Raw genomic sequence first — 19,789 nt, forward strand, 5'->3', positions numbered from 1 at the left:
TCCTCCCAGCTAAATAGAAAAGGGTTTCTGTGGTAGATGCTACATTTTGGGAAGAATTATCTCAGTGCAGCCACAGTTGTTTTCCATCTCTCCTCAGGGTTCTCTCTCCATGTTATTAAATCTCTTTTGCTTAAAAAACATGCATTGATGGCAGTGAAGTTTACAATTCTGTGTATTGACTTTGGGCCATCCTCAGACTTCCTTTTTTAATCATAATTGCTGTTCAACCTTCAGCATCCGTGTGGCTTTCCTGCATGATGCTGTGGAAAAACCATGGGTTTTAGGTTGGGTCCTTGATCCAGCTCTGCCATTAACTAACCAAGTGATCTTGGACATGTAACTTAACTTCTCTCTCCTTCCTCTTAAATTGAGGATCTGGAACAAGGCAATCTCTGAGCTTCCTTCTGTCTCTAGAGAGTTATAAGGTGATTTTTTGGGCGACTTTTGGATAGTTGGATTTACCCTTTCTCCTCCATCCACCTCTTGAGAATTAGGTTTAGTTACGCAGGTGTGGGGTAATATCAGGTTGATCTGTTGCAAATATGAGATGGATAATATTTTAAAGAAAGGTGTCTTTGTGAATTTATTTGTGCATCAGACTTAGGTGTTTGAAGTCTTTCTTACCCCCAGATAAGGGTGAAGCCTCTAATAAACAAAAAGTTAAGAGATTTGGGAACTTGATTGAATTAACAAATGATGCTGCAGATATATTTTCAACTTTTTGTTATTACTTGTAGTGCTTGTTAAAGGCTTGGTTAACCGAAAAAGAAGAGGCTTTAAATAAAGTCCAGACAAGCAACTTCAAAGACCAAAAGGAGCTAAGTGTCAGTGTTCGACGTCTGGCTGTAAGTAAAAGTAATGCCATTGTCAGCATCTGTGTTGTAAGCCTACGATATCTTAGTGTTTTATATCAATGGTTAATACAATTTAGTGAATGCAGACAATGGCTCATTACCTAATAGACCGCTGCCATGCAATGATTTGGAACCAGGAGTCTTATGTTTAGCACAGTGAACTGCATAACATCTAGATTTTGCTATAAATCTACATGTTTACATTTCTTGGCTGAGGACCAGGAAGATAAAATCCTGTTAAGGGAGAGTTGTCTAATAAGTATCTGAAATACTAGATTTTGAAGGAAGACATGGAAATGAAGCGTCAAACATTGGATCAGCTGAGTGAGATTGGCCAGGATGTGAGTCAGTTACTTGATAACCCCAGGGCATCTAAGAAGATCAACAGTGACTCAGAAGAATTGACTCAAAGATGGGATTCTTTGGTTCAGAGACTAGAAGATTCATCCAACCAGGTACCTTTTGATTTAGATAGTATGTTGCACCATTAAATAAAAATTTAAATTTTAGTGTTTAGGTTCATTTTAGTTTTTATTACATAAAAGAGTAGTAGGTGAACTGAAAAGTTGATTCCTTACACCTGATGAAAAATTGACATGTGAAATTATTCTCCTTCAGTTTTTTTAAAGTAAATTTTAATAGATCTTCAAAAAACATATTAATATATCCAGTAGTTTAATTTTTAGTAACTGATAACACATAGGCAGGTATCCAATAAATAATCTTAAAATCTTAAATCTTAAATAATCTTATTGATCTTAAAAATATTTTAATGAGTTCATCAAAAATAAAGTTTTGGTTTGTACATGAATGTTCATAGCAGCATTATTTATAATATCTCAAAAATGGGAACAACCCAAATGTCTATCAATAGATGAATGAATAAACAAAATGTAGCATGTGCGTTATATCTTAGTAAAGCTGTTATAAAAATTTAAACATTGGTTGATTTTTATTTCAGGTGACTCAGGCTGTAGCAAAGCTGGGAATGTCTCAGATTCCTCAGAAGGATCTTTTGGAGACTGTTCGTGTAAGAGAACAAGTAACTACAAAAAAGTCTAAGCAGGAGCTCCCTCCCCCTCCTCCTCCAAAGAAGAGACAGATCCATGTGGATATGGAAGCTAAGAAAAAGTGAGAACAGAGAAATTTTTCAAACCCAGTACTGTACACAATGTATTTGATACTTGCTACTTATTTTGCACTACTGCTAATCATATGCAAATTTAGACATAATTAGTATTATGGAAATTCAGCTACTGAACCACTCACTGCCCCTGAGTCTTTTGAATATTCTATTTCACACTAGCTAAGCATCTCAGTTGTCTTGGATGGTTTTATTTATCCTGTATTCACTTTGGAGAACTGTGTGGCTGAGCCCTTCTTTCTTCCTTTCCCATCATTCACCTTGTCCATGACTATTTGTTTGTTCTTTCACTAGCCACAACGCTGACGATTTTGCTTTGGGTAGACATCGTCATTCTTTGTGAATCCGATTCCTCCTCTCAACATTAAAAAATACTTGATTCAGGGAAATAATTCACTTTTAGTCTCCTTTTTTCTTTTTTCCCCCTCGTTCTTTTTCGTGTTTTCTTGTTTGTTAATTTCTTTGTCATATCATTAGCATATTCTTCTTGTTTGGCTTAAAGATCCATCTTTGGCATAAAATGTTTCTTTTCATCTTGTTCATTCAAAAGAAAACCTAGGATCTTTATAAGAAGGATAATTAATGACCGATACATATTGTGGTTTTACTGATATCAGATATTCTGTTAAACTGTACAGTGTCCCAGGTACTGTACCTTACATGCACTATAGCAGATAATCCTCCAAATAGCTCTTGAAAGGTACTACTCTCCTGTTTTTATAGTAGAATCACAATGCTTGGGTAAGTGAGCAATTATTTTGAGCCTGAATAAAAATGATATACTTTCCCTAATTTAGCTTACGTTAGACAAAGCAGGATTCCAATTTTACCAGATGTTTTTATTTTGATAATAAGACTGTGTTTCTGCCTCCTAATAGCTTCTGCTTGTAGATCAGTGCACCTCTGAGTTGCAAGCAGCAGTGGTAGGATGTTTACTTTTGGAGCCCAGGCAGCACAGGAGAAAGATGCTTCTGATGTTAATATTCGAATAGATCTCACATTTCCTCAGTGCATAATATCTGCCAGGTATATCCGGCAGTGTATCTTTCTAATGCTGACTTTGTGCATTTAGAAGCACAGAAGGTTGTAAAAGACTAGGGTGCATAACTGTGAAATCTTAACTTAAACATGACCGAATTGTGTAGAGTGCTTTCTGCTACAAGAAAGAGAATACCATTCCCAAAGTGACTTAAACAATGAGGTCACTGATGATATTACATTACAAGAAGTCTGGAGGTAGGGCAGTTTTAATGGGAGGTGTGGTTTAGCAACTCTCCATCTGTGGCCTTTGTCATCCTTGGATGCTGGCTTTCACCTTCAGCTTTGTCATCTCAGCAAACTAATCCCCTGGTCTCACTGGCCAGGACTCAGTCACTTGCTCATTCCCTGGGTGTGAGGGAGGTTGAAACTAACTAACCTTTTCAGTCTCTGTGGTTGTGTTTTGGGGGACTTGGACAGCAAGGAAGAAATGTGGAGAGGGGGTGTCTGTTGGGTGGGCAACCAGCTGTGAGGGCCACAGTCATCAACTACAGGATTTGACTGCTGCAGACATTCCTTTAGTTAATTCTTGGACAAATAGAGGCTTGAGTACGTCCAGTTCATTACAGTTAACTCTCATTATTAGAAAGGTTATTTTTAAGTCTACCCATGTGTGCTAGTTCTTTCTGGAGTGACATAGAGCCACGTATCGATCTTCAATCTGTATCTCCCTAGCCTTTGAAGATAACTTTTACATTCTGATTTTCATTTTTCTAAAGTTCAGAGTATCCTTCACCGTTCCTAGTGTGACATGGTTTCCAGACTCTTTCATATCTTTAGTCTGCTGTCAAAACCGCTATTAGCTTGTCTTACAATGGACTGCCCTAACAGTTGAGAGCCTTAAATAACTGCTTAATGCACTGCCTACTTTAAAATATATGTTTAAAAAATGGCGGCTCATTCCCCCTTCTTTTCCCTGGGTGTTACCCCGGCTCAGGGTATAGTGGGGCCGTCATTTCTTAGAATGTAGATATCTGTCACTGTGACCTGAGATCATCACATCACTCTTGCTCATACTGAGGGCAGAACTTGACTGAGTCTCCAAGATCATTTTAAATGTGTGGTCTTTCTGTGGCCCTCCTCCACCCTGAAAGATTAAACAGAACTCTGCTGTTAAGATGACAGGAGGAATATACCCCTGTTTGAGTGATAGCTCAATTCCTGGTTATTTACCTAGAGTATCACAAAGGAAAAATTTACCTTCATGAAAAGACAAATATTCATAATTCTCGAGAAACACTCTAAATGAAGTTTCCCATGACGATCAGCAATAACACCCTGTGCTCCTGCCTGCAGTACTGAGAACTCTGGGGTGGGCACTGGTTAAGAAAACAGTCCAGCAGGGGGAGAATCCCACCTCTCCTGTCTGTTGGCTTTGTGGCGTGGGACAGTTAATGAAAACCTCTGTGGGCTCAAATTGCTTCATCTTTACAAGGGACAATAATAGTATATACTTCACAGGGTAGTTGTGAGGATTCCTGGAGCTAATAATGCACATAAAACACTTAGAAAGGGCCGGGTATGTGGCAGCAGTCGATGCCTGTTTCCCCTCTGGCTCCTCTAGCTGTGGTTTGACCTGCCTTGTCAAGACCTCTCAAGCCTGTCCCCTTGTCTTCCTTCCCGTCGTCACTATCGTAGTTCTGGCTCCTGTTGGTACGACAGTCTTTTCTCTGCTCTCGCCTTTCTTCCATGCCTTCTCCTGGGTGAACACTGAGAATGTGAATAGAATCATATCAGTCTCACGCTTCAAACCTTCCCTTGGGTCTTAGCTGCCCTTTTTTTAAGTCTGAACTCCTTAATATGTCCTGCAGGGCCTTCCAGTCACTGGTCTGTGTGATTCTTGGCCACGTTTTCAGTTGTCCCTCCCTGCAAGTGCAGTACTCACTATTCCAGACACACCTAGCTACTTGGAGTTTGCAGAATGTGATCTTCCCTGTTTATGTTCTCCCTTGGCAAGGAAAACTGCTAAACTGTTGTTCTCCTTTAGGGACCCATCCCTTCCCTGATTGGATTAGGAGCTATTCCTGTGAATTTCTGGAATTGGTAGTTAGCAGATTCTTTTGTTATTAATGTCCATTGCTTACTAGTCGAGAAGCTCCTTAAGGTCTGAGATTGGTGTCTAGTTCACCTTCCTATCAAGAGCCTTGCTCAATGCCTGGCGTATGGCAAGGCTCAAGCGTGACATATTGAACACAAGAGGGTGTTGACTTTAGGAATGTCTGTACTCATTCTTTTTTGATATTATCTAACCAAATCTGGTTTTGTTATCTGCTAGAGTTTATGAAAACACAAGTGATTCCTTATAAACTTAAAATTTTTTAATATATAAAGTTTTAAAATATTTTATTTAATTATTTTCTTCAATTATTTATTAACACTATAGTATTCTTACTCTTTTCATATTTTTAATTGTAAATGTGTCATCTTATTTTGCATGTTACTATATTTCTGGGTGGCTGTTTTTGGGGAGTGTTTGAAAACACCTGCCTGATGGGCACTCGGGCTGCTCTTTCCTGAGCCAAGTTAAGCAACAGAAGAAAATACACGCCAGATGGTAACATTTGCATCTTACATCAGGTTTGATGCTGTAAGTGCAGAGCTGTTGAACTGGATTTTGAAATCAAAGACTGCCATTCAGACCACAGAGATAAAAGAGTATAAGAAGATGCAAGAGACCTCAGAAGTGAAAAAGAAGCTGAAGGTAAAACATAAACCAAAAATATCCTAGTGCATAAAATATTTCATCTCATTAGATTTACTGTTGGCCTAAAAATATGATGGTATCCAAAAGCTTCCTGTAAAATAAATGTAAGCATAAGGTAGCTTTTAGAACATTGTAGTAAATTTTGAATCCATTCACGCTAGCTGTGATCAGATCCCTGTTTGGAGGAGGGCTGTTTTTCCCTTTTTCCTCCTCAACCATTGAGGTATGCAGTAAGGAATACTTCCAGTGGTGATTCAGTTATTATTACTATTTTTTAGCTTATTTAGATCTACCTTAATCTGGTGCCTAATAATTTATGACTTTGTGTAAACATTCTGCTGAAGATGTTTTACCTTCCAAATACAGCAAGCTATTTCAAATTTTAAAATTTCTTCAATATATTCTCTTTAGAGAAGAGACACGGTTTTTAAAAATAAATACTATTAAAATGTATGGGATCTTAGTTGTGCTATTTTGCACCCTTTTGTGTGTTACTGAAAAGTGTGTGGGCGTTTGCAGTGCTGTATTGTCCCTTGTGCTCACATGTCCCTCTGTGTGTCACTGCATTAACAATTTGGGCATCTGGTGGAAGTCTGTAGTGGCTTCTGTATCAGCCACGGGGTTTGTTTTTAAAGAGTTTGGAGGATATTTAACAAACAAGATGTGCATAAATATCTAAGGTGTAAGTTAGAAAGTGCTAGGTAACATAGAAATTGAGAGAACCCAGGATGGCACAAGTCTCTACACTGTAGTGAAGTCCAAGGGTGAAGGGGCCTGAGCTGGCCTGCAGGAGGGTGTGTAGGGCACAGCAGGCACAGGGAGTCCCTAAGCAGAGGCACCAAGGTGGGCAAGTGTCTAGTGATTGTTGGAACAACGACTGCATTTTGTTTAGTGCTAGGTATGTGTAGAGAGTTGAAGCTGGATGGGTGGTTTTAGGTCAGACCTTGACCAAGTTTGAATGTTTGAATGGGAAGTTGAGACTGATTTCTGCATTATCATTCCATCATAGCTGCTCTTTTTCAGGTCATCATTGACCGCTCAGTTTCCAAATCCAAAGAACGCATTTCTTTTCCCATCGGAAGTGCTCTCTGCAGCATTTGCCACTGTTTACTCTTCCCTCCTTCCTACACTCTCAGCCCTTGTCTTCAGTGACCAGGTGGTCTTTCTCAAATGTAAATCTGATTAGGCAGCTCCCTTGCTTGCCATCCGTTAAGGGCTTCCCACCGCTCTGGGGATGAGATCTAACTCCACCGCACCCCGGCATACAAGGGCCTTCGAGAGGGCACTCTTCCCTATCTCTAAACACGCCTCATGCTTTCTCATTTTCCCACATGCCCCCTGAACTCCAGCCCTCCTGACTCCTGCTCTTGTCTTACTCTCCTGCCTTTTCGAGGGGCCGTTTTCTTTGCTCAGAATGGCCCTCCATTAAGCCTACTTTGCTGTGTGGCTGAAATGCCCCCTACTCCAGGAAGCCTCCCTTGGCCCCCCAAGAAAGAGTTAAGTGATTCATCTTTTGACTTCCATATGGCTTTGGCCATACCTCCATGAAAGACCTGCTTGCATGTATGCTGTTATTCGTTTCCATGCCTGCCTGTGAGGGCTTAGAAATCAAGGATAGGCTGGATGTGGTGGCTCTGTAATCCTGGCACCCTGGGAGGCCAAGGTGGGAAGATTGCTTGAGCTCATGAGTTCGAGACCAGCCTGAGCAAGAGTGAGACCCTGTCTCTACAAAAAAAATAGAAAAATTAGCTGGGCGTGGTGGTATGCACCTGTAGTCCCAGCGACTAGAGAGAGGCTGAGGCAGGAGGATCGCTTGAGCCCAGGAATTGAGGTTGCAGTGAGCTATGATGACACCACTGCATTCTACTCAGGGTGACAGAGCAAGACTTTGTTTCCAAAAAAAAAAAGAAAAAGGCAAAGAAAGAAATCAAGGGTAATTTTTCATTGCACCCTGTACTTTCAGTACTTGGTAAAGCTCTTGGCTCATGGAAGAGGGGACGTGAAAACTGTGGGTGGACAGGGGTATGGGAATGGTGGTTGAGCTGGGAGCACCTTCATCAGAACCCCCTGCACAGAGTTTTCGAGAGAGAAATGAGGCCCGTGTTGCAACATTTTATATGCTTCTTACAGTTCTGATCTAATATCATCTACAGGCTGGTAGATGATATTAACCATCATTGAACAACCCAATTCTCAAAGACATTCGGGTGGCAGAGAATTTAGTAGTTACAGTGATCTTCATGGAGCAAGTTCCATAAAATATTGATAAGTTAAAGCCCATCCCATGATCCAGGAACAATTTTAATGGCAGAAATTGTTAGTATGACATTTGAGAGGATTAATATAACAATTGTGTATGTTTACATAAGGCATGATTAGCAGTTCCTATGTGTTCTATTTAATATTTATCTGTAAGTCCATTTGTTTTGTTGTTTCAGACAAATACTAGATGGCAAAGAGTTGGAAAAAGTGTAAAATAAAGAAAATTTAATCATTACTCTGATCTCTAATTTTTCTTGCAAATTGGGGAAAGATTAAGCTTAATTTTTTTTAGTGATGTAAGATCTCATTCCAAGGGATGAAATACCTGGGTAGAGAATCCATAGTCTAGTCTCCTGTCACTGTTAGAAGTAGTAAAAAAAATCAGTTTGCAAAAAGCAGATAATCATTTTTTTTCTCCAGGTTAATGTGACTTTTTAGATTGATCCTTAGTTAAACAAAAATAAATGGTAATGTTTATTTTTGCTCTCTTGCTAATGTTTCCTGGTCTTTAACAATAAAAGTGGTTGTTCTACCTAGTCACATTAAAGTGTGAAGATCAAAATTGGATAGTTAAATTTATTTGATAGTGCTTACATGTAAAGAGTTTAGAAGTGGGCTTCTTCTCTGGATTGTCTGGTTGAAGTAATAATATGGATTGCCTAGAAGTTTCGATTGTGTTATGATGGACACGATTTGAATAGTTAACTAATTTATAAATATCAGTTGGGGATAGAGGAATGGGAGAGATTTCAAATACTGAGTTGTGTGCACATCCACTTGTGTATATGTGTGTGTTCGTTATTTTGCTCATCCCATTCTTATTAGTCCTTGCAAGATTTTTGTCTTGAGAATATCAAACTATAAAGACAAAAATATTAAAATTATAAGGCACTCCTCAGGCATAAAGAGCAAATGCTTTAGTTTGGGTTCTAAAGGATATTTTCATTATTTAAAAATTATGTAATAAATATGATTGTGGTTGAATTTGTATTAGATCCTAGGCTTAATATAACACCAACAAATAGTACCGAGCCTCAAAATATTTCTGTGTCTTTTTCTTAGTAATTAATTTTTGATCAGTGATCTCTATCATAGCACATTTAGTTATTTTGACTCCAACCATTATTTTTGTGGTATAATAGCATACTCAGGCTATGTAGGTGAATAGGTATTCGGGATCTAAAACATAATTGTGGTTATTTTCCCTTGATGGGAGCTCATAATTATGGTGTACATTTTTTTCCTTATAAAAGAAACCAGCATTTTTTAGTTGCTGTGATCATTGTTTGTTTGGATTTATCTTTTCAGATTTATTCATCTCTGGAGGGCTGGAGGGTAGCCTGGTATTTCATAGCTTCGTACCGCAGTATTCTCTTAGGTTAATTTTGACTAACATGCCTAAAGAGAATGTGGGAGGGACATTAAACCTAAAAATTTAAAATAAAATCACATTATATTGAGAATAAAGTTTGCAATATTTTTGTACTGGAACTTTATTTTCAGGGATTAGAAAAAGCACAGACAGAAAGAATCCCCAGACTGGATGAATTAAAACAAACTGGACAAATCCTTGTGGAGCAAATGGGAAAAGGTGAGATCCTGTTTTTTTCGCCATATTTTTTAGATGGCCACACCAAATAATATTACAGTTTGACATATTAAATATTTGTTTTAAAACTCTCATCTTCTTTTTGTCAGGAAAATGGTTTATAAGCATATTTTAAGGCATTAGAATGTTTTAAAAAATGACTGAAGCTGATTATAAAAAGCAGATAAAAGCAAAGTTATTCTGTTTTTGTATGGGGCCAGGGAATTAAAAACCCTGACACATTAGCAGAACAATTAAAATTCAGTGGTATAGAAAATTATAAAACCTCATCCTTTGGGTTTATATATTGGGAATATTTTTTGCAGGCAGGGTAGCAAAAGAAAATTTTACTTATGCAACATTTAGGAATTGAAGTTAAATTAAGGTAAATCCATTAAGGGTATTTGATTTCTGATTACTTTCAATGTATTATATTGATTTACTACAATTTTTTATAGTTAAATTTGAAAAGGTATTACTTGTATTTGAAATTTTTACTTATAGCAAAGTATTTTTTTTTTTTTTGCTATAGCTCCCAGTGACCCAGAGGAGTCTAAAGATTAATATTCTAGCTATGCAGTTTTATACATGATTCTCTTTGTTCTACCTTTGAAAGACATTTCTTGTATTCCGTATTCCTTATTGTAATTGTAAGTGCTTTGGAGGTCTGCTGTAGCTCTCCTTGACAAAGCCACAGACACCTAAAGCAGAATTAGGAATATTAGTTTGACAAGAATCGTCAAAATGGTAGCATTAAATCTTTCCATTTTTTTGACTTTTTATTATGGAAAATAACAGCTGTATACAAAGCAGATGTAATAGTATAGTGAACTTTGTTGTATCAGTTACTTAGGTCGATAATTGACAATATTCTGCCATCCTTGAATTATCTATGCCTTTATTCACTCTGCACCCTCTTGATTATTATTAATTTTATAGGTTTTTTTGAAATAATATTTACTTACACAGAAATACATAAAACTTAGATGTGCTGTTTTGATGAATAGATACACCTGTGTAACCTACGCACACAAATCACTATATAGGAAATTTCTATCTTTGTAGAAAATTCTCTGGTGTCCCTTTTGGATCACTTACCTTCCTCCACTCCCAGAAAACAATTGTTCTTATTTTTTCTTTTGACCTTAGATTATTTTCGTCTCCAGCCTTTTAAAAAATGTATTCACTTATTTTGTGTATGTACTGGACACACACACACACAGATATATGTCACACAAATGTAGCATATAACATATATGTATCATGTATGTTCATTTATTTTGAAATTATGCAAATGTATTATTATCAGTCCATATATTATTAGTGAAGGTTAATTTCTCTTTAAATAAAATTAGATAGAATAGTATTTTCTTTCAAAATCCACTCTAAGCAGACTGTCTTAGTTATTCTATGTGTGGCCACCTCACTTGGAGATTACTCTTTCAAATATTAACTTAAAGGGACCCAGAGACACAAACAGACCATAATTTCCCTTGAGGTACTGATTCTTTCAATAGTTATAATAAATTGAATGTTGAATTTATGTCAGTTACAATTGTAGATTATTTCTAACTCAACATTGTACCTTGGAACTCAGACTTTACGTGTTGTGAGTGTGGGATAACTTCATGAGTCTGCATGCTGAATTTACCCCCATTTCTGTGTCAGCTTTTAGGCAATGTGGCAGAATTAGACTAATTAGAATTAGTCTTCTCTATCAATCTTCATTTCATGTTAGAGAAGACTTTGTCTAGATGGGAAGTTGGTGAGCAGTGATATGTTGTAATGAGAATAGCAGTGAATGGGGAGCAGGTGAACTTGCATTCTCCTGTCCTTTTCTAGTTTCTTGTTCTTGGGCAAGTCTTGGAACCCTTTTCTCTCTTTGCTTTGGCATCTGGAAAGTGAGGGAGTTCATTAGCTGACTATAGCCTTTGCTTGGTAAAATCTTACTGTGAGTAGGCAGTTCCTAGAAATACATACTCTGGAAATTGAATTCGCTTGAAAGTGCTATTCGCAAAAAGCCAAGTGCAACATCAGGAAATATATGATATTTGGCTTTATAAAGGAGTGAATTTTGTCACCTAATGTATACTTGTCTAATTTAATAGGAAGCCTTTTATATTTTGTATTACCATTTCCCCCCAAGCATTGATAAAACTACAAATGCATTCATTAGAGGACCCTAATTCTATTCATTTTAAAACATACGTCTATCTAAAAAAAATTTTAGGATAGGAGTGAGAAGCTGGGAAATGTGGTAACTGAACTGAATAGGGTCTATATGTTTCAGTTCAGCTAGGACAAGGTATCAAATTCTTCAGTAAAACAGATGTTCAAATAATCATGTTGCTGTTTTCCTGAAACCAGTTTCATCAAAAAGCCCACCACAGCCAACCAAGCCTGATAGGTCTTTCCTGCCTAATGCATTTCACTTAAGTTTTGTGATATCTCATAGAGCATAAAAATGTTTTTACAAAACAAGATAATTTGTTTCATTTGACATTATGGCTGATATACCTGGTTTGCTTGGTTTAGCTTATCTTGTTCCTAGAGATCAGTGTTTTATAGAAATTTTTAAAGTTGCATTGTGTGGGCATCATAAGTGACCTTTTGTTTTACATGCCGTTTTTTTTTTTCCAGTTCGAATTCTAATTTCCCTGGATTTTGATTGCATGTGTTTACAAAGCAAAATTGTTTTATTGCCCTCCTACTCAGACAGTAAAAATGTGAAGTTCATCCTTTCAACATGCTTGTTCTCCTTTGAATAGAAAGATTCTTTTGCAGATTTCCTATACTTGTTCATAGTAATTTTAAAGGATTTGATAGTATTGTATACTAAGGACTGTGATAAAACCTATTATTATGTATAGCTTTATCATTTCTAGGAACATTCTCTACCTTTCAAAAATGTGAGACAAACAAAATTAAGATTCCAGTAATAAAAATAATGGCATTTAAAAAATGTTTTTATAAAGTAGATAATGTTTGCAGTACCTCGATATTTTAGTATTTGCTTATCTATGTGCAATGTACCCAGTAGGTTCGCTGATGCTTCTTGGACCTGGCTGCTGGCTCAATGTTCTTTCTTCACTTACCAGGCTGTTTCTCAGCAAAAGGAATTCTTTCTTGCCATTGATTTTGCATTTTACATGCATGATACTATAGTTTGGTCACCAAAGGCTGGAGATGCCTCCTAGTTTTTCTAGCCAGCTGTCTTTTTTCTTATGACAGAAGATCTCCCTTCTGATATGAGAGCCCCAGACAGATCAGGGCAGTTGATTTTAGTGGTACCATCCCAAGGATGGAAACACACATTCTGTAGAAAAGGCAGTGGCTGAAGCTCTGCTGATGGGCCTTTTGCAACAGCCACACTACTTCCTGACGCACTATCTTAAGATGCCCTCCTTCTTCGGTCAGAGTTAAACATGATTATTTTTAAATGTATCATTATAATTTTTTCTTGTGTTAAAAAGAACTTAAGGAAGTGATCATTATATGTGACATTGCTCTGTTATTTTGTATATGTTAGAATGTTTAGAACAAAGTCTAGACAAAATTTTGTAATATTATATGAAGTGTCTGTTTATTTTTCATGTCTGCATAGAAGGTCTTCCTACTGAAGAAATAAAAAATCTTCTGGAGAAGGTTTTATCAGAATGGAAGAATGTATTTCAGCGTTTGGAAGATATGGCAAGAAAGATTCAGCTACAGGAAGATATAAACTCTTATTTTAAGCAGCTTGAAGAGCTGGAAAAGGTCATCAAGACTAAGGAGGAGTGGGTAAAACGCACTCCGTTTTCTGAATCTCCCCAACAGACCTTGACAAGTTTGAAGGATTCCTGTCAGGTAAAGAGCCAACCATCTGGAAGGTGAAAGAATTCTGTGCCCAGTCCCTTATTTAAGGAGGGTGCTTCTTGAATCAATGAACTTTAAGTTAATTCTGCTCTGATTATCTATCTGTGAGGATGTTCGTCTTCAGTGTGTTATGTGACCATATTTTCTCTTCCATAGCGGGAACTGACAAATCTCCTTGGCCTCAGCCCCCAAATTGAAATGGTGCGTGAAAGCTGCTTGGCCCTGAAGTCTCGGCCTTCTGCCCCAGATTTTGTCCAGCAAGGCTTTGATAGATTTCTGGGCCGGTACCAAGCTGTACAACGGGTTTTAGAGGATCATCAGCAACAGCTAGAAAACGGTAAACCCATTCCTTTGGCTTTCTTATTCGATGACTTTAATATCTCCCCTCTCAGTTTGCCTTAATTTAACAATTAGTCTCAACATGTAGGCCTTTAGAATACTGCTTCTTTTGCACCAGCCTCACTCTGTTTTCCTCTGTGCCTGTCTTAAAGTATACTGTATAAAGACTCTTCCCTGGACTCACACTTGTTTGTAACAGCTTTCACATGCTCTGGAATGGTGTTAATAGGATATAATGATTTTTAAAGAGTTGTTGTTGTTGTTTTTAAAGAGAAACAGGTACTGCTGTTTCTTCCTTTTGGTTGAGGTTGAGGAAGTCAATTAATATATTATTTGTAGTCAGACTAAAAAGAATGATCACTTACTTCTGTTTTCTCAAAAATGGTTAAAGTTTTAGCCATACCATCACGTCTTTTAAAAGAAATCATGTTCCTGTTTCAGAATCTGAAAAATTTTAGAGTTCTTAGTTTTGGAATGCACTTGGTTTGGGGAAGTTAACTGTTAGAGATTTTGAAAGCTTGTCCCTCATGTTACATTTTTTTCTCCCTAGCTCCTCTTTAAGTTAGGAATTGTGTTGTATTGTGTATTGTTATGGGTTGCACATGCTAAAAATCTCTACATGTAACCACACCCTTACTTCAGCAATTGTAAATTGTGTAATGGCTTGAAGGATCTGTATGTGTGCACGTTAGGCAAATGTGTCATGTTGCCTTTTTTCTGGAAAGATATTTGGACACCACGTCTTTGTTTACTGAATCCAGTTAACCTAGAATATGAAATAAATCTTTGAGAATACCTCTTTCTCAATTTCCTGGTACAAACTATGCTTTCATTTTTGACAGTGCTTAGTAGGCAGTTTAACTTTTGCTGCTAGTTGGTGCCACCTCTTTGTGCTTTGAATGAACTCACTTCCTTTCCACACAAGTGTTACTTGTAAGTTATTTTTAAGTTAGTGACTGACGTAAACACTGTTCCAGCTGGTTTTTGCAGTCATTATTTCTGAGAGTACCTGTGGCCCGTTCTGTATAACGTCCACCACTCTGTAGATGGGTTTGTCTACACGCTTGAGTTTACCGGGAGACTGCTTGAGAAGATCTTTGTTTTCTCTTATTCTTTGTGGAGCTAATGGGGAAGAGGAGATTATATGGGACAAAAGGGACATTGTTGTTCCATCTTCAGAGAGACATTTCATCATAATGAAATGAAGAAAAATGATAGTGGGTTAGTTAATATTTCAAACGTCAACATCCGCAGGAATGAAGTCACTGTCTGACTCTCAGAAATGCCAATGGAATGATCTATTGTATTAACTAACAGAGACCCTTTTTAATTTTAATCATGGGGTCTCACTTATTATGTATTAGAATTCACTTATTATATATAGAAGATGAATGGTATATATAATAATATTAGGTTCCTAACATTATTTTCTCAAAGCAAATATTTTTTAAATAAGCAGAACTGAAGAGCCAACCTGGACATGAATATTTGGAAACATTGAAAACACTGAAAGATATGTTAAGTGATTCAGAAAGTAAGGCCCAGACATCTCTGAATGTCCTTAATGATCTTGCCAAGGTAGAGAAGACCCTACAAGAAAAAAAGGTAAGATATATTAATATATATTAAAACTCTAGAATTTGTAATATCCCATATTACATATTTTAGAGTGTTTTTCTAGAGTTTAAAAAAAAAATTGGTCATTTTGGTCAAAACTGGTCCAAAAATTTCATATCATTTGAAGGTTAGTACTGTAATGTAGGATCTCAGATAAAAGAAAATATTGTCATTAAGTATTTCTAATAGAGGAAAAGCATATGTTCTCCTATTGTAAATTAAAATTCGTAACCTGTTCATAATCTGCTAAAATATCTTTAATAAAATAAAATGAGGACTATCAGTTGAATTGACTTGTGGTTTTTTTCTATGTTGAATAAAAATGCTTCCCTGATCATTTAGTTGGGTGGACTTCAGGTTCTGCACTATTTTATTAGATAAAAAAGACCAGCTGTTGGGCACTGCACACTCTGCCCACGCCTGATGTGTTGTTCCAGTGATTTTTGGTGTTGCAAATACATTATGTTGCCCACACACAACAACTCATAAAGGAAAAGCTTTAGCTTTTTTGATTATGCCTATGTTTTTCATGAGCTTTTCACAATGGTTTTTTGATAAAAATGCTTTTTAATGCTTTTTAAAGTGACTTTCGACTTTATATAGCCCATATTATTATATCTGTACAGACACATTGTTGTGCATATTTTTAATCTTTTAAAACTTTTTCCAGGCCCTTGATGAAATCCTGGAGAGTCAAAAACCTGCATTATATAAATTTGCACAAGAAACAAAGGCTTTGGAGAAAAACGTTCCTCCTGCTATAGAAAAAACGTATAAGCAGGAATTTGATGATGTCCAAGGAAAGTGGAAGAAACTAAAGGTCATGGTTTCCAAAGATCTGCATTTGCTTGAAGAAATTACTCCCAAACTCAGAATGTTTGAGGTAAATCCAGAGGCCACTAAGAGTTTAAGTTTATTACAGGGTAAATAGTAATTACCATGTAAGATTCAAATATCTATTATTTGAGTATTTTACATTCTTTCTAGTCCCACATTTATTATGTACTTAAGCTGGGATTTATCAAAGGCATACTTTTAATGTGCTGGAGAACACATTTATTTCTTTTGCCTTGCAGGAAAGTCTTCTTGGTAGAGGTAAACTGGGCCTTGAAGATAAGAGAAAATTGCTTAAAAATGTTCAAAATAATATTTCAGGCAGTAGGGGCCTGCATGAAGTGTGCTGATTAGATTGAAGCGGTAACTATATTGGAGTGGTAGAAGTAGCCCAGGAAGTAGCAGATAGCCGAGTCCATGAACCTGGGTTTTTGGTTGTTGTTTTTTGTTTGTTTGTTTTTGTTTTTTAAGATTTTTGGCATTTGAAGTTGAAAGTCTAAACTAAGCCATCGAAAACCAGTGTCACACTGGGAAAGCAAGTAGTTCCAGGGACACGAAAGTTCAGAAGCAGGATCCTTTGCTACATCTGAAAATGTTGACAGGTGAAGCGATGGTAAAGGTCAAGAGGAAAGGATAAATGTGAGGACATAAAATTAGAGAGTCAGTGTCAGATAAGACAGGTTGGATTGTAACGTTTTGCTATGAGAAAGGTGGAAGCGGAGTTTCCAAATCCTCCTGGTTTTCTGCTAGGAAAGGTCTGGGGAGAGAATGAACCAATCACACACTCTGCCTGCCAAGGCTTCCTGTCCTTCTAGTGCCTCCTTACCTTGGGCTTTTTTCTTTTTTTCCATGGGTCAGGGATCTTTGCCTTTTTTTTTTCTTCGCCAATGTATCTCATGATATACTTCTAAATGGTGCCTGGCATAGAGAAGGCATGCAATAAATATTTTTCAGTGAATGAAATGAGATTAGTAACAGGAGATTTAAATTTGGAGATATATATTTGGATGTAGGTCCTAAGAGAATTGGGTGAGGAATGTTGCCCAAAAAAGTGAAAGATTGAAAGTGAAGACAAAACTTAAGAAAATGTATGTTTTTAACATCAAAGTTAGAGAACAGTGCTAGAAGAGGAGCTGGAAGACTGTACAGATCCCTGTGGACGGGATCCAGCAAGATTCCATGAGTGGTGACCATGAATTTGCAGGGACGCTCTTTGGCTCAGGAGCTAATGGACAGTTCCAATGAGTGACCAGCAGTAGAATACAGAGGGAGGGTTGTGTGTGTGTGTGGGCGTGTGGTGGTAGTGGCAGGAGGTAAGTGTAAGTGCAGTTCCAGACTGAGATTTCATTTGAATAAGAAATTATTTAGGAAGAGAGGTGTGTTATGTGTGGCTTAGTATTTTTGACCCATTTAACTTTGTGAGTGGTACCACTTCTTGTATGTTGTCAGTAGTAATTGTTTCCAATTACCCTATCTGTGATTCTAAAGTTTTTAGTTATGGTTCAAGCATTGGATTATTAGTGATTTTTAGCTAGGAGTGATTTTTGCCCTCCAGAGAAGGGGTCCCCAAACTATGGTGAGTTGTATAATTATTTCATTAAATATTACAATGTAATAATAATAGAAATAAAGTGCACAATAAATGTAATGCCCTTGAGTCATCCTAAAACCACTTGCCCCCACCCCCAATCCATGGAAAAATTGTTTTCCGTGAAAACGGTCCCCGATGCCAAAAAGGTTGTGGACTGCTTCTACAGAGGACACCTGTTAATAGCTGGAGACATTTTTGGTTGTCACATCTGTGGGGGAAGGTGTTTAGTGGGTAGAGCCCAGGGGTGCAGCTAAATTCTATACTGCACAGGACGGGCTCCACAACAAAAGCGTTATCTGGCCCCAAGTGTCAAAAGTGCCAAAGTTGAGCAATGCTAGATTAAATATTTCTCATCTTTTCAAACTATCATCTTTTTGTTTTCAAATTTAAATCTAAAATGTATTTGGGGAAATTTACAAATGAAGATTAACTCCAAGGTTAATCTTTTGACCTTTAAAAGTGTATTTTAGGGTTAGCTGAATGTGTGCCATATTTTAATATGGAATTTAAGGAGAATAAATATTCTCCCAAAACACAGAAGAGAGTCCTGTGGTTATAGTAATCCAGCTTTAGGATTTAGTGGGTTTTTACTAGCGTTAGGATAGGTTACTAAATGTTGTTCCTAATCCAGGCACTTAAACTGGCCAGTTGGAGTGTGTGCCAAATATTTATTTCCATTAAAAATACCCCACATCAAGCATGTGTGTCTTGGTATTTAGGGTTTTTTTTTTTTTGTTATTACAGTAGTAGACTTGTAATGTCCAGTTTTCTTTTGTTTGCTCCTTTGTATGCCAACTACAAGATTGTTGACAATGTCTGTATTTCTCAATTGTGCAACTTCTTCATTGAAATGCAAGTATTTCAATAGATTTAGGAGGTACAAATGGCTTTTTTGTTACATGGATAAACTGTGTAGTGGTGAAGTCAGGGCTTTTAGCGTACCAGTCACCCTAATAGTGTACACTGTACCCAATAGGTAGTTTTTGATCCCTCACCCCTACCCTCCCCTTTTCTGAGTCTCCAAAGTCTGTTTTACCCACTCTGTGTGACCCATCATTTAGCTACAACTTACAAGTGAGTACACACGGTACTCATGACAAATGATGTTGAGTGTTCTTTCATATACCTGTTGGCCATTTGTATGTCTTCTTTTGAGAAATGTCTATTCATATCCTTTGCCCATTTTTAAATCAGATTATTTGATATTTTTCGTATTGAATTGTTGGCACTCCTTATATATCTAGTTATTAATGCCTTGCCACAAGGGTAGTTTGCAAATATTTTTTCCCATTCTGTGGGTCATATCTTCAGTCTGTTGATTGTTTCGTTTGCTGTACAGAAAGAACCTTTTCATCTTATGTTGTCCCATTTGTCCAATTTTGCTTTGGTTTTTCCATTTTCATAAATGGAAAAACACTTAGAATAATAGCTTTCTATTCTATTCACTTAGAATAATAGCTTCCAGTTCCATCCAAGTTGCTGTGAAAGACGTTGTTTCATTCTTTTTTATGGGTGAGTAGTAGTCCACGGTGTGTGTGTATATATGTATATATACACACACACACACCATATTTTCTTTATCCGCTCATCAGTTGCTGGGCAATTAGGTCGATTCCATATCTTCGCAATTGTGAATCCTGCTGCGATAAACATATGAGTGCATCTGTCATTTTGATATCTTGTCCCTTTCTTTGCTTTGAAGTAATTGCTTGTTAGTTAACTACTTACAATTCACTTGGGAAAACTTTAAAATTGGTCCCCAAAGTTATTAGATAATTACAACAAATATTCATTTGCAGGTTAGCATTGTGTTCCCTTTTTCAATGACCTAATATAAGGCATTTAAGTTCTATTTGTCTTTAAGTCAGGAGGCACAGTAGGTTTTAGATTCAGTGCCAATTTTTAATGATGTTTCTGAGGAACAAAAATAATTGGATTGTTTATTTTTAAAATGCATTTTTCA

At 37.0% G+C, this 19,789-nt stretch overlaps 1 protein-coding gene across 4 annotated transcripts in view; it reads left to right on the top strand.

The window, feature by feature from the left end:
• The window catches only part of UTRN (utrophin), a 472,601-nt gene that overhangs the window by 132,458 nt on the left and 320,354 nt on the right, over positions 1-19,789 (top strand). For all 4 annotated transcript variants that reach the window (XM_045544518.1, XM_045544519.1, XM_045544517.1 and 1 more), the window contains 9 exons: positions 738-845; positions 1,130-1,309; positions 1,816-1,985; positions 5,614-5,737; positions 9,506-9,593; positions 13,195-13,436; positions 13,602-13,782; positions 15,244-15,389; positions 16,072-16,284. In XM_045544518.1, coding sequence (XP_045400474.1) covers positions 738-845; positions 1,130-1,309; positions 1,816-1,985; positions 5,614-5,737; positions 9,506-9,593; positions 13,195-13,436; positions 13,602-13,782; positions 15,244-15,389; positions 16,072-16,284 — 1,452 coding nt within the window. The remainder of the gene's footprint in view (positions 1-737; positions 846-1,129; positions 1,310-1,815; positions 1,986-5,613; positions 5,738-9,505; positions 9,594-13,194; positions 13,437-13,601; positions 13,783-15,243; positions 15,390-16,071; positions 16,285-19,789) is intronic.

Source organism: Lemur catta, chromosome 2 (genome assembly GCF_020740605.2).
Source record: "Lemur catta isolate mLemCat1 chromosome 2, mLemCat1.pri, whole genome shotgun sequence".
NCBI classification, from domain to species: domain Eukaryota; kingdom Metazoa; phylum Chordata; class Mammalia; order Primates; family Lemuridae; genus Lemur; species Lemur catta.